Source organism: Homalodisca vitripennis, unplaced genomic scaffold, assembly GCF_021130785.1.
Source record: "Homalodisca vitripennis isolate AUS2020 unplaced genomic scaffold, UT_GWSS_2.1 ScUCBcl_2678;HRSCAF=7675, whole genome shotgun sequence".
NCBI classification, from domain to species: domain Eukaryota; kingdom Metazoa; phylum Arthropoda; class Insecta; order Hemiptera; family Cicadellidae; genus Homalodisca; species Homalodisca vitripennis.
This window is the reverse complement of record NW_025778797.1, coordinates 14,367-27,806: the sequence shown is the minus strand read 5'-3', so window position 1 is coordinate 27,806 and position 13,440 is coordinate 14,367. Positions and strand designations below refer to the sequence as shown.

Here is a 13,440-nt window from a genome sequence, read left to right as displayed (position 1 = left end):
AGTAGATTATGTTTTTGATATAAACAGAAAGCAAAGTACAAGAAAAAGATTTTAATCATATACATTTAAAAGAGACACTAAAATAAAATTTTTCAACATATACATCATATAAATTTAGGCACTTATCATAGCAGTGAACTAATTTGGAAATAACAGCGTTATAAAATACTGCCGCCTTAGATTTCAGCAAGGTAGTCACATTCTCCCTCAGTTCAATGTCGTCATTAAAGTGCTGCGTCACAAGCTAGGTCTTCATTGCTGGAAACAGGTGTTAGTCACTGTGTTCTAGGCCTGGACTGTAAGGCGGATGTGGAAACATCTCCCACTTAAAAGCAGTCAGGACTTACTGAGTCCAATTTGCTGTATGTTGATTTTCGGTATCCATCTTGTATAAAATGTATGGTAACCTAACTTCTGCGAAACAATTTCTTGTAACAAACTCCTTGAAATTTGAGAAAAACTAAGTAAGAGTTCTAGGGAATGGGCTGACCTTAGTTCTGATGATCCCCAATGAACTAGGAAATTACCTCTCCAGGGGTGACACCTAGGTGCCACTCAAGACCAATGGGGGATCCGAATCCAACCAATGGTTGGGCTCGGATAAATGCTTGTCTGGCGAGAGGTGGCCCTGCTCTTAACTGAACACCAGGGATCTAGGCTAATGCCCCGATTGTGCACTCTACGTGGTGATGGCTCTCGGCGCCGCACAGTAGTGGTGCCAGGCCGTGTATGACCAGTCCTCGGCTGGACTGTCCGGAATCGTACCACGCACATTTAGTTTGACTGGGAGCCCCCAATCCTACAGTGTGAAGTGATCCGTGCCTAAGAGATGCATTGCACAGGGATTGTGCGTCACGAACGGAGCCCTTGGGAGTTGGGCGCCCCCCCAAGTGTAAATACAGTAGCCTTACTTGGTCATACGAGGCTCTGAATAGGCGGACCTGTTACTTCCTCGGTACTTGTGGGACCTTATGGAGTCTGAAAACAAAAACCAAACCTCAATAGATCTTGATCTGGAACTTTTGCAACAGGCAGTTGCATCCGTCAACCTGGCTTTGGATGTCTCTACTCGTTCATCGTGCACAACTACCATCGACGATGACTCAGCAGTTGGTAATGTTGATGCGGAGGTTGAATCCATGGACACAGACCCTGAAGCATGTGAACTGGATTAAAACCTCAAGCTCCCTTTCAAATTGCATAAGCAGTGGGCGATGTAGTAAAAGAAAGCTGATAGCACCCAGCTTCCGGATAGTGAATGGAGGAGGCACAAGGGCAAGAAATTACCCAACGAAAGGAAAAGACTGAGGAAGCAGAGGGAGTTAGCACCGGGTGGAATCGTAGGTGCTGACTACTCCAAGTGGGTACATAGCGAAACGTTATCTACTTTTTTTTAGCCCTTGTAATATTTTTTGACAGCCGTACCTCTGCCTCTTTAATAAGGGCATTTTTAATTTCCTTTTATAATCATGGAATACAATGTAACTAATATTACAGTTAAAGGTCGCATTTAAAGCATATAAAAGTGCTAAGGAATGACATGTTTCAATTTACAAAAATCAAGGACCAAATACCTATGATTGAGCTTTGAACATGTTAGTTCTAATATTTCACTCATATCAAAGTTGAACGTTTTTAATAACAGTGTTTCATATGAGTGTATACAACAGGTCTCTCCACACATTCACTTCACAGGTTTTATCTGGGCAAGTATGTTTAAAAATTTAAGCTCATATTAGTTTTTATATCCACACTTTATTGGAATTTTACAATTGCATACAAATATTCTTCTAACAATATCTTCATTTTAACAATAGTTAAAATAGATTCATTGTAAATAAGTTTCAAACACAAATTGAAAACTTAATTATGCTTCTCAATAACTATGTATAGTTTTGTAAACATATTTCCAAATGATCATAACCAGCTTTGAATTAGCTGAAAAATGCATAAAAATTTAACGTTAAACTTTTTGGCAACCCCACACCCTTAAATGTTTATAGTGTACTAGCGGGCCCGGCGCGCTTTGCTGCGCATTTCAATAATTTTTTGCAAAAGTTGCCCGCGGCTTCGCACGCAATTTCCCGTTGAAAACAGTACACTATATTCACTTATTCTTTTTCTATCACATTCTAAACATTGCTGAGATAATTGATAGTCGTTCCATCGTGAGCCTCTTGGGCGTATTATGAAGGTATGTACCATATTCCTGCCTCTATCTAGCTGTTACCCACGGCTTCGCACGCAAATCTTAAGAACCGAAGTCCTTATATTACTTAGTAAATTTTTTTTTTTACTATAATAAATTTTTAGATTAAAATTAGTTATATCTCCGATGCCACGATTGAGCTTGCTTTGTTGTCTCGATCGAGAGAATCACACGGAGTTTTTGAGAACCATACTTCTGTCAAAAAAAAACAACTAAGGTTGATTTTATAACATTCTTTATATTTGTAGCCAACGTAAGATAGTAATTATGATATCTGCATTACTCTTCTGATCAAGCATGAGCATGGTTTATATTAAATAAATATTGCAGTTAAAGGTGAATTTTTACGTCAAATTTGAATTGTATTATCTGGATAGTAAAGTCTATGTTTAACAGTGATTGCAAAAAACAGTTTAAACAAAATTTGTCGTTTCTCTTAAGCTTACTCTATGCTTTAAAACTATAAGTGTAATATATGTTTACAAAGAACAGCTGATTAAAAAATTTGAAAAAGACGTTAACATATGTTTGCTTGCAATGCATTTCTTATGGGTATTTCTGTAACCAGTGGGGCGGAATCCTGAATCGGGAAAGGGATGGGCATAGCTTATAAACCTTCTCCGTGGAAAAATACATATACGTACAAATTTTCATCATTGATCGGTCCAATAGTTCACGATTCCATAAAGGACAAACATACAAACATTCATTTTATATATATAGATTATCTTCTATGCAATCAGTCTCCAGTTCACAGAATGTCATGATAACGCTTACACCACTTGATGATACCTACAAAGGGATTTGGTCTCAGCATCATATCCTTACCAGTAATCCTTATTCTTCTGCCACCTCCAATCATCACAACCTTGGGGCCTTCCATCTGTTTCCCATGCAAGAGATTAAGTGAAAGAGAGGACTTTTAAATCCTAACTTCACCTTTATAATAAATACTTTTAATTTCATTCCAATTTTTCTTAAAGCAATTTCCTCAACTGGACATGCCCAGCTTATCATTATAAATTCTATAATACCAATAAACACAAATTTATGGCATATCTATCACTTCCAGATAAAAATTTCCCAACAGAATTAAGCAGTAAAAATACCTTTATTTTGAATACCTTATTTTATTGGACAGTAGTTCAAATAAAGCAAAACTTAAACAATGGTGTAAAACGATTTATTTCTTGACACGTTCAATCACTCAAACTTGATCCCTTGGGCTAAAGTGAGACTGGAGCTATGGTTAATGGTTATGGTGGACCTACGCATATACTGCTTCCAGGGAATCAGACCCAGACTCTCTCCCGCCTCCGGTGTGCTTCTCACCTCCAAATGCCCCCCCTATCTCAGCCCCACTTGTGGGAATGTTTATGTTGACGATTCCACAGTCCGACCCTTTGGGTCCAATCCACTGAAACATACAAAATTCACTACTAGAGGAAAAGATTAAAGACATTTTTAAGGCAGTTTTTATACAATTTATTAATTATATAATTTTATATTGGTATAAAAACTACAGGAGAATGGTAAGAAATTTATAGTGTAAAGTATAACAATTTTTTTACTTACTCTAAAATAGGCATTCTATAAATATTATTTTTAATGTTTGCACTAAAGACAAATAATACCACCAAATAACTGTTATCAGATTATTGTAATAACAGATAATCTTTTGAAAGATTTAAATTCAATACTTAAATATTGTTAACGTTTTTTAAGCAATAACAATTAATGGTTATACTCATAAGAGAGTTGGAACAACAGCTTAATTAGCACTTTAACCGCCATGTCCAAGAGATGCCGTGCAACTGTAGTTTCGTAGATAACTAAGCTAAGTATTCATGTAACCGATAATGATTCTGTTGGCCGTAAGTGATACAGTGACAGTGTCAAGTGTGTAAGCACACAACAAGCCCAGCAGGAGTCACGATATATGTGCGAAAAATGCGGCATTGCCTTGTGCCCCATACACATACTCTGAAGAAGGAGTTCCATGTCCTTTAAATGGATATAAAGTGGCATTTGTACATTTCTTATAGTCAAAATTCATTCAAACTTTGATTTTTATTGCCAGAAGACCACAAACAATTTTTGCAAGTAACTGTTTTTCTTACATGAATTTTTTTAGTTTTTTATATATTTTATCCCTTCCCCCAAATATAAATAATAATTTATATTACCTTACCAACTCTCGGTTGACATTATTTGAGATGTTTGCCAACATTTTTAGTGGTTTACTCTATTTGTCAAACTTAAAATAATGTGTTAACTTGTTATGTTAAAAACTCCTAAAAATGGGGAAAATACTCGGTGCTAGGGGGGGGTCTTAGTAAGTAAACTAATCCCAGTGCTCGGGTGTCACCCCAAATCCAGGAACATGGCAGTTAAAGGGTTAAAACAACATGGAAACTTCTAAGATCTTAATAAATTAAAGTTTTTCACCTTGAACAGGGTGGCCAGGTCCTGCGTGAAGATACTGGAGGACAGGCCTTGCTTGACCTCGTTGTTCCATGAGATGGCTTCGTCCACGTTGTTGGCCCTCAGGACATAGACTATAGGAGCAAAGGTCTCTGTGTGAACTACCTCCGCATCATGGGCCAAGCCAGTGATTATTGTGGGCTCTACATAGAACCCAGGTCGTTCTATAACCTGTGTAGCAGACAAAAAGTAAGTTATAGAATGGGATAAGTTGGTTCTGGTTCTCAGAATTGAGAAATTACACTGAAAATTTGGTTTTTAATTTGACAATTCAATTATTCAAAAATACAAATATAAATTTTTGCAAAATTCTTTTAATTAGGCAACAATACTGGAACTGAAGACTGGTACAATCAAACATCATCATTTCAAGTGATATTGCTTAATGGTATAAATGAAACTAACACAAATTATATGGGATGATTTGAAATTTAAAAGAGGCGTAAACAGTACATAAAAAACTGTAAACCATTGGCAGTGGATTTCAAGTCATCTGAATGTAAAAAGTACAACATAGAAACTCCTATTATTTCCACTTCCAGACATACTAGCCACTATTTCCAAAACATGAGTAATAATAGTAAGTTTGTCATAGTTTTATTTATACCATTAAGCAATAACACTTGAAATGATGATGTTTGATTGTACCAATCTTCAGTTCTAGTGCTGTTCTATGTGACTATGTACAATCGTATTTTTAAATCTATTTTTAAATTATGTACTTCTCAAGAAAACTGTTAGCTATCGGGATAAGAGGCAGGCCATTGAAGTGGATCCATAGCTACTTGAAGGACAGAAAAATGGTGGTAACTGTACGATATTCAGGAGCAGATGGTCTAACTCGACACTACTGTTTCAGAGGTCTCTCCCCCTATTAACACAGGTGTTCCTCAAGGTTCAAATTTGGGACCCGTACTGTTGAATGATTTACCACAATCAGTAACAGAAGGTAAGGTCTGGCCTATTTGCTGATGATGTTTGTCACTGTTTTTGAAGACCTGAACAGGGATTTACTAAGATGCAGAGCACAGGAAGGTCTTAATGAAATGAGCAAATGGTGCCAGGAAAAATAAGCTACTACTAAATAAAGGCAAAACCATAGATTACAATAAGACCAAATAGATGGGCTATGCCTATCTTGCCAACATTGGGGCAGGTGAAGCCAGGTCCGCCATGTTGTCGTGGGATAGAAACTCAAAACTACGCTCCGATTAGTGTAAAAATTCAGTTCTCTCCCGTTTCAATCAACTCGTGATTTACCCTACTTAGAATAAAGAAAATACTTTTGAAACTTTGTATGAGTGAAGTCAATAAGCTATGGATGCCTGTGGTATCATTCAAATGTTCAAAAAAATTAGTTTTTTGCAATTTAAATAATTAAATAAAGTCGAGAATTATGTTTACATTTTAAAACTTGACATAAAAAAGTTAGTCGGCTGCTACTTTTGCCGTTTTTTGGTCAGGCAAGTTTTTAAAAACGGTGGAAAATGTTGTTGAATAGTTTGAAGTTTTCAGAACATATTTTCTTTTTTAATTAGCTCTTATGGTTTGGCCAGAAAGTTATTGTTTGTGAGCCGTTAGTTTACGAGTGCCGCGACCGCTTGGAGCTCAACGCTCCGTGCCGGGCCATCTGTTTCCCTCGTATCGTACATTATAGCATATTATAAAAAGTGAGTAGAATACCCTTTATTTGTACTTGTTTACAGTAAATTACTTCAAATAAAATCACATAAGTTATGTAATTTAAGGAAGGAATTCAATCTGAGTCAATACTCTAAACTAAGAATAACTAAGAGTTTATTTGCTATTTATTTTTTTTGCATATATACTATAATATGAGCAAAGTTTGTATATGCGGGTAAATTATTAGATGAGGGAAACATGACTTTAAACCTTATAATCCTTCAGCTTAAAATATCCCAAAATACAATATCTAAAGTTTATGTTTACATATTGTAAAGGTTTAATAAAATATTTTGTTAAGTCTGTAAACATTTATTATACAATTAGTAAGGCAATAAGTAAGATTTATAGATGAATTATAATAAAGTATGGAAAATTACTTAAATGTACAATAAAATATAGTTTCAACTCAGTTAATTAATTGTAACTAATCTGTAATACTCAGTTGAGAAGAGGAGGAAGTTTTAAGTCATATATTATAAATGTTAGTTTTATTGACCTTCGTTTATTGACGCTTTATCAAACAGTCCGAATTCTGAGAAATTGATCCTGAAGGAACAATCTTCTGGTTGGTTGAAAGTTTAATTTTTCCTTTTTATTAAAGCATCCAAAAGCAACACATGACATAGGCATTGTGTGTTTGTGAAGACAACATCATCCACAACATAAACAAGTTAAACAAGACTAAAACAACAAGATGTTTAGCAACACGCCGGAAGCACACGCGTCAGTAAGCAGAGTGTATAACAGGTCACTACAGTAAGCTCGACAAGGGCGAAGTGAAGAGCGGGGGTGCAAGTCGACGCTCCCTCAGTAGGGTGACTCACGCCCGCGCCGCCATATTGTTGAGTATTAGCCGCTCCGCAGTGGCTTCACCTGCGAGCACCCGATGTCCTATCTATTGGTCTTATTGTAATCTATGGGCAAAACTAAGGCTCTAATGTTTTACAACAGGAAAAAACCAGATAGTGCCCCTTTACTATACGCTTGAGGGAGCGAGCATAGCAGTAGATGAAAGCGTGAAATATCTTGGCTGGCTTACCCATAAGCAGTGACCTAAGGTGGCAACAACACATAGAATCCATATCAGCGAGGCTTACTGCAGTATGTTACATGGTGCGAAGGCTCCAGTCAATTATGGACGAGGATGTGCTTTTGAAGGTGTACTTTGGATGCTTTCACAGTATCATCAGCTATGGAATTATCTTCTGGGGAAACAGTTCAATGGCGCAACGAATTTTTTTTGATCCAGAAAACGCATCATAAGAACTATCTGCAAAGTGCCCTATCTAGCTCACTGTAGGGCACTCTTTGTACAGTTTTAAAGGTGCTAACATTGCCAGCCATCTATATTCTTGAATCCGCAATAATGGTAAGGAGGAAGACCTGAAATATTTATAAAAAATGACCAAGTACATCAATATGCTACAAGACAAAAGAAAAACGTTTATGTCAGCCAAGTAACATTCAGCCTAGCAAGAAGTGGCCCAAGATTCATGTTTGGGAAAATATATAATAGAATCCCAGCTGAAATTAAAGTAATTGAAGATATTTCAAAAATTCAAGACAGCCTTGAAGGAATACTTAATCCAAAGACCCTATTACTCAGTAGAGGAATATTTTACTGAAGAATAGACACTACATGACATGACGACCATGGTGCAATTGCGCTACCATGGGGGGATTATCAAGAAAAGATTGTGTTTAAAATTATTAAGAACCAGAACTAAATAACAATTGAGTATACTACTATGATACTAAATATTCTATTCTACTTTAACCCTGTATTTAAGCATACAATGTGGAGGGTCAATTGGGAAAGAGGATACCCCTGTCATTGCAATCTAAGGATATATTGTAACAAAATATGTATGTATAGACCTCTACTCTGCCCTATGAAAATAACGAACCTTTCCGCCAAACTCAATTTTACCACCAGCTTTAACTGCTTTCTCAATGGTGGCTGTGAACCTCTTAATAGAGTCTGCAGAGTGGAGTGGTCCGTACAGAGTGTTCTCATCCAAAGGGTCTCCAAGCCTCTTCAGCACACTCTGGTATGCCTTCACTAATCGAGACAGCACAGCGTCATACACCTGCAGGCAGTACAGCATTCTTCATTATCAAACACAAGCATATGCATACAGCACAGCATTTTAAATTTACATGTTAACTCTATTGTAGATCTCCTTCTGTTTATTAACTATGTTCATTTGAAAGGGTAAGAAAGTTTGTACCCTTTGGAATGGGGTAACATCTTTACCTGAAAAAATTGTAAAAATTGCTCAAAATGTGAAGTCAGAAAGCTAAAGATCAGCAAATATGGACACATCTTTTTTTCTCCATTAGTTAAAAGTCAGTGACTTCTAAGTAAAAAATTTGGGGTGAAGGGTGGAGATATTGATCTAAGAATGTGATAGTATGTAGTCAATAATTCCTCCCTCCACGTTGCAAACATACCTTGGTGTGCAGGATTAGTCTTCGAGTGGTAGTGCACCGCTGGCCAGCTGTCCCGACGCAGGCGAACACCACGGACTGAGGCCACCATGTCCAGGTTTGCATCTTCTGCCACGATGATCGCGTTGTTGCCCCCTAACTCCAAGAGTGGCTTGCCAAACCTATCTTGCACCTTCACTCCCACCTGCACCACAGTAAAAGTTTGTTATTTTGCATTCTAGCTCAATAATGATACTCTGTTTTGATTGTATAGACCAATTGTTTATTGTTTACGTATTTTTTCTATTTTTAATTCAAAAACAAACAAATTTCAAAATTTAAAAGGTGTAAACAAAATTTTTTATAACTCATAAAATATAGAATTATGTGCAATAGAGATGCAACCATGTTCCAAATGATCAAAAAACAACAATTTTTGAATTTTTGGAAATTTTATGGAAACCATTCTATACCTTGAAAGTTATTCTAATTATTATACCTGTACATACAGAGAAATTTCAATAAAACTATTACAAACATTAGTTAAACATGTATATTTTAAGTATTTTTGAACTTGGAGAGCAAGCTGTAATGAAAATTGTGTCTTGACCCTATGTTAGTAATTTACAAAGATAATTGTAAAACGAAATAAAAAATTATATATTGGAAAACGTCGTATTTCTTTATCTAGTGATACTACAATAATTGTAAACGTTTGCTGCAGAAAATAAAAAAAAGTTCTGGTCAAACTCACACAACAGTCAAAAATTTATTCTGAATCAAGATGGATTAATATTACATCACATTTTAATTAATTTTTAAAAAGTTGGCTAAAACATTAACTCTGGAGAATCATGATCATGATATATTATTACCCAAATTGCTAAACTAGTAAAACTGTATGACAGTAATAGTAATTGAGCTTTGTTTGATGATTTGAACAGTGTAAAGTTGATCAGCCAGTAGTACCAACCTTGTGGCCGACAGCAGTACTGCCAGTGAAAGAGAGCAAGGGGAGCCTGGTGTCAGCAGCCATGGCCTCACCGACATCACTGCCACCACAACAAAGTGCGCAGACTGCTCCAGGCATATTGTTTACGCTCCAACACCTCCGACACCACCTTAGCTGTGGCAACTGACACAAGAGGCGTGCTTGGAGCTCCCTTCCACACAACTGTGTCTCCGCAAACCTGTCATAACATGCCAAATTTTTATTGGACCATTAAAAACAGTAACATAAGGACAAAACTACAATATTCTCAACTCTACCACATCAATATAGAGATTTTGATACTGATCATGAATTTTGTTCATATCTGAAAATAAACGATGCAGCAAGGGTCATGTTTACACTTAACTGCACCCTCTATCAACCTTACTGATATTACTGGCCAGTCCAATTGCAGAGAGCATAAAATAATTGAAAATCCAATTATTTCAAAATTTTAGGTTGTGCACCTAAAATTTTCCCCCTTTAAAATAAAATTTTCTGATCCCTCCAAACTCTACTGAAAATTTGGTATTTATCAAAGTTGGAACTGCTACATAACAGAGATTAAAATAACACATTTTGTTTAATTATTAGTGATTACTTTGAACACAGTTTAACAAAATATTATTTTCTTAACTTTGGGCAGCTGTAGCTTCCAGGATGCTCATTTTCAAACAAAATGTTCACTCGAGAAAAGTCTTATTTCACTCCTAGATACTGAAATTAACTGATATAAATTTTGGAATACTCTGAACAAATCAGTACTGAAAATAAACGGGTATATTTAAGCACATGAATACTCCACCATATAGCAAAAGTCACTCCATTCTGCAAGTCAACCAGTATCACTGCAGCAAAACTTCAATTGTACTCATGAATAATTTTATGCTATAGACTCAACCAATTTACGGTTTTTAGGTATCTAAATTTAGGTACACTCAAATGATCAGTTAAGATTCCGGCTGAAATGAAAAATTTGAATTTAAGTGATGGCAGCAGGTTTTGGGATTAAGTCATCTCTAGATAAAACTAATCTAAAACTGAACAAAATTGGATACTAATTTACCATGGCGATAGCACTATTCCAGCCGTAAACGGCAATGGGGAAGTTGAAGGCACTGATGACACCGATGACTCCAAGAGGATTCCAGCGCTCCAGTAGCACATGACCCGGTCGTTCAGATGGTATCAGTGAACCGCTGAATGAGCGTGACAATCCTACAGCGTAGTCACAGATATCCACATACTCCCTGTACCTTCTCCGACCCCTTCAGCCAGGATCTTACCTGCAACGACCATGGAAGTGATTACACAACAATATTGCATGCTCAGAGATGACAGATACAATAAAGACTAAAACCAACCCACATATTTCATTCTATGAAATCATTTTTAAGTTGATTCAAAATAAAGGAAAATCTATACATTTTTACATTTGGATACTGGCCATTTTTTATTTGTGGAATCATTCTTACACTAGTGGAGTGATGTTTTCTTCATCTTTGCTATTGTGACCAGAAATTAGGTAGGAATGAGTTACCAAACTTTTTCTAAAATTTATTACAGCTACTCCCTTGTAGTTGACTTAATTTGTATGTGGGAGAATAGCTGAAATTTGCTATACAAAAGTGAATAATTTGTTGGAAATCTAATTGTATTATTTTTTTAAAATCGTTTTGCTGTATATAAATGTTGTCATTAGGTGTTTCAAATATTCAACTGAAGTAAGAGAAAGGGAAAAATATAAATTTATAAGTGAAAGGTGTCTGACTTTGGGAATTTGGTAATCATTTACATAAACTAGAATGGAGTACTAGTGAAATTTGTACAGAGTACATCTATGTGTATATAGTTGTACATCTCACTCTACACGGTAACAGTTTTACTCTTTTCTAGATAGTCGATGAAGATTATTCCTTGAGTATCCTAAAATATGGTTGCCATAACCTTCCTGCCTGAAGGAACGGTCTTTGCCTTTCTTGGTGCAAATTTCCCTTTGGCAACCCATTGTTTAGATTGCTCTTTGGTCTCAAGAGTGTAGTGGAGTATCCATGTTTCATCAACAGTGACTTAACAACGCTGTGTCCTCCAGGTTGTGCTGGAACAGGTACAAACCGTGCTTAGAACACTCCACAAGATTTAGATTTTGGCCAATCATGATCAATCGCAGCATCCACCTTGCGGACAGTTTTTTTTTTTCACATCCAAATATTGGTGTAACATATTATGTATCCACTCACTCTAGATGCCCACAGCACTAGCAATCTCTTGCATCTTCACTCTTCTATCATCCTTCACCATATCATAGATTTTGTGTCAATGATTTCTGGAGTTGTGACCTCAACAAGGCATTCCAGAACGTTCGACGTCTTTTGTACTCATATGGCCAGTCCAAAAATGTTGAAACCACTTATAAACTGTTCTTATTGAAGGTGAACAATCACCGTAATATTTATTAAGTCTCCTGAGGCATTTTGTCTTCATAAAGTAATGCTTTATCACGCAAAATCCATCTTCGTCCATTTTGAAAAATCACTTGATTTCCTAGATTCTAATGAATGTCAATCACAAAGAAATAGACCAATCAGGCTGAAAACTTGTTGTGTGTTCTTCCAAGAGATAGTACCAACTGAAAATAACCTCAATACGCACCAGTAGTGTTATCTTGGACTTTGCATGGTAAGTTTACCATAGAATGGCCGACTTTTTGAATTCCAATCACTCAAAAATATAAAAAATGTATTTACTTACTGATTAAAAATACACACAATAATAATGTTATATTTTTTATTGCTGATTATGAAAATGCTCAATCCTCTCGACTACAGCGAAATCACCAAGGTGTACATGTAAACAATGATGACAGAGGGCCAAGGAAGTGCTGATATCTATTAGAAAGCCTGAGAAATACTTGTGTGATCCATGTTTGTCATAGACATACTTCCTGCACAATATCATGGCAGAAAACAGAAATAATATTACAATGTGTAATATTAAATCATTAAAACACTTTTACGCAATCACTCTGAACGTAATATTACGCCAAAGTCTGTAAAGGGGTTAATGTACATTTAAATTTGTAAGAAGTTCATTTATAACTTGAAAGATATAAACAGCTTGAGAACAAATTTTGGTGAATTAGAAATTAAAACAACCTGATGCATCCTACCCATTTCTAAAGAGACGAGTTTCCCCAGGGGGATCAACTTTTTCCTGAGGGCTTCTCCAATCTGGCGGACTATTTCACCACGGCGGGGAGCGGGCAGATCTGCCCATAGTTGCCAGGCTGCCTGAGCCTCCTCCACACAGGTTCCATAATCTGCCAGGTTTCCCTGCTGTACTTCTGCTATCACCTGACCGTTGGCGGGGCACACTGACTGACAACCTGCACATGTCATCAACATGTAAAAAATATATATATATAAATATAAAAAGTATATATAGTTTTTTATTTTTTTTAAATAAAAAATATATTTAAATTCAATCAGTCCTATAAGTTTACAAAATCCTCGAGTTTAATAGGATTGTTCCCTAAATAACTGGATTTAACTGCTTCACAGTGCACTCAGAATTACATCACATATTACATACTAAAATTCATGTTATTCTTAATTTTTAACGTTTACAATTTTACATTACT

General features: G+C 36.1%; 1 protein-coding gene across 1 annotated transcript; it reads right to left on the bottom strand.

Annotated features, from left to right (window-relative positions):
* Positions 1-3,301: 3,301 nt before the first annotated feature.
* LOC124372167 (alpha-aminoadipic semialdehyde dehydrogenase-like) lies at positions 3,302-13,213 on the bottom strand. Its single transcript, XM_046830532.1, is given in 11 exon segments — positions 3,302-3,496; positions 3,498-3,626; positions 4,658-4,864; positions 8,287-8,469; positions 8,834-8,911; positions 8,913-9,014; positions 9,783-9,905; positions 9,907-9,999; positions 10,867-11,055; positions 11,058-11,086; positions 12,970-13,213. Coding segments are annotated over 11 exon segments (1,452 nt in total). The 5' UTR covers positions 13,205-13,213; the 3' UTR covers positions 3,302-3,412.
* Between the last annotated feature and the right edge of the window lie 227 nt (positions 13,214-13,440).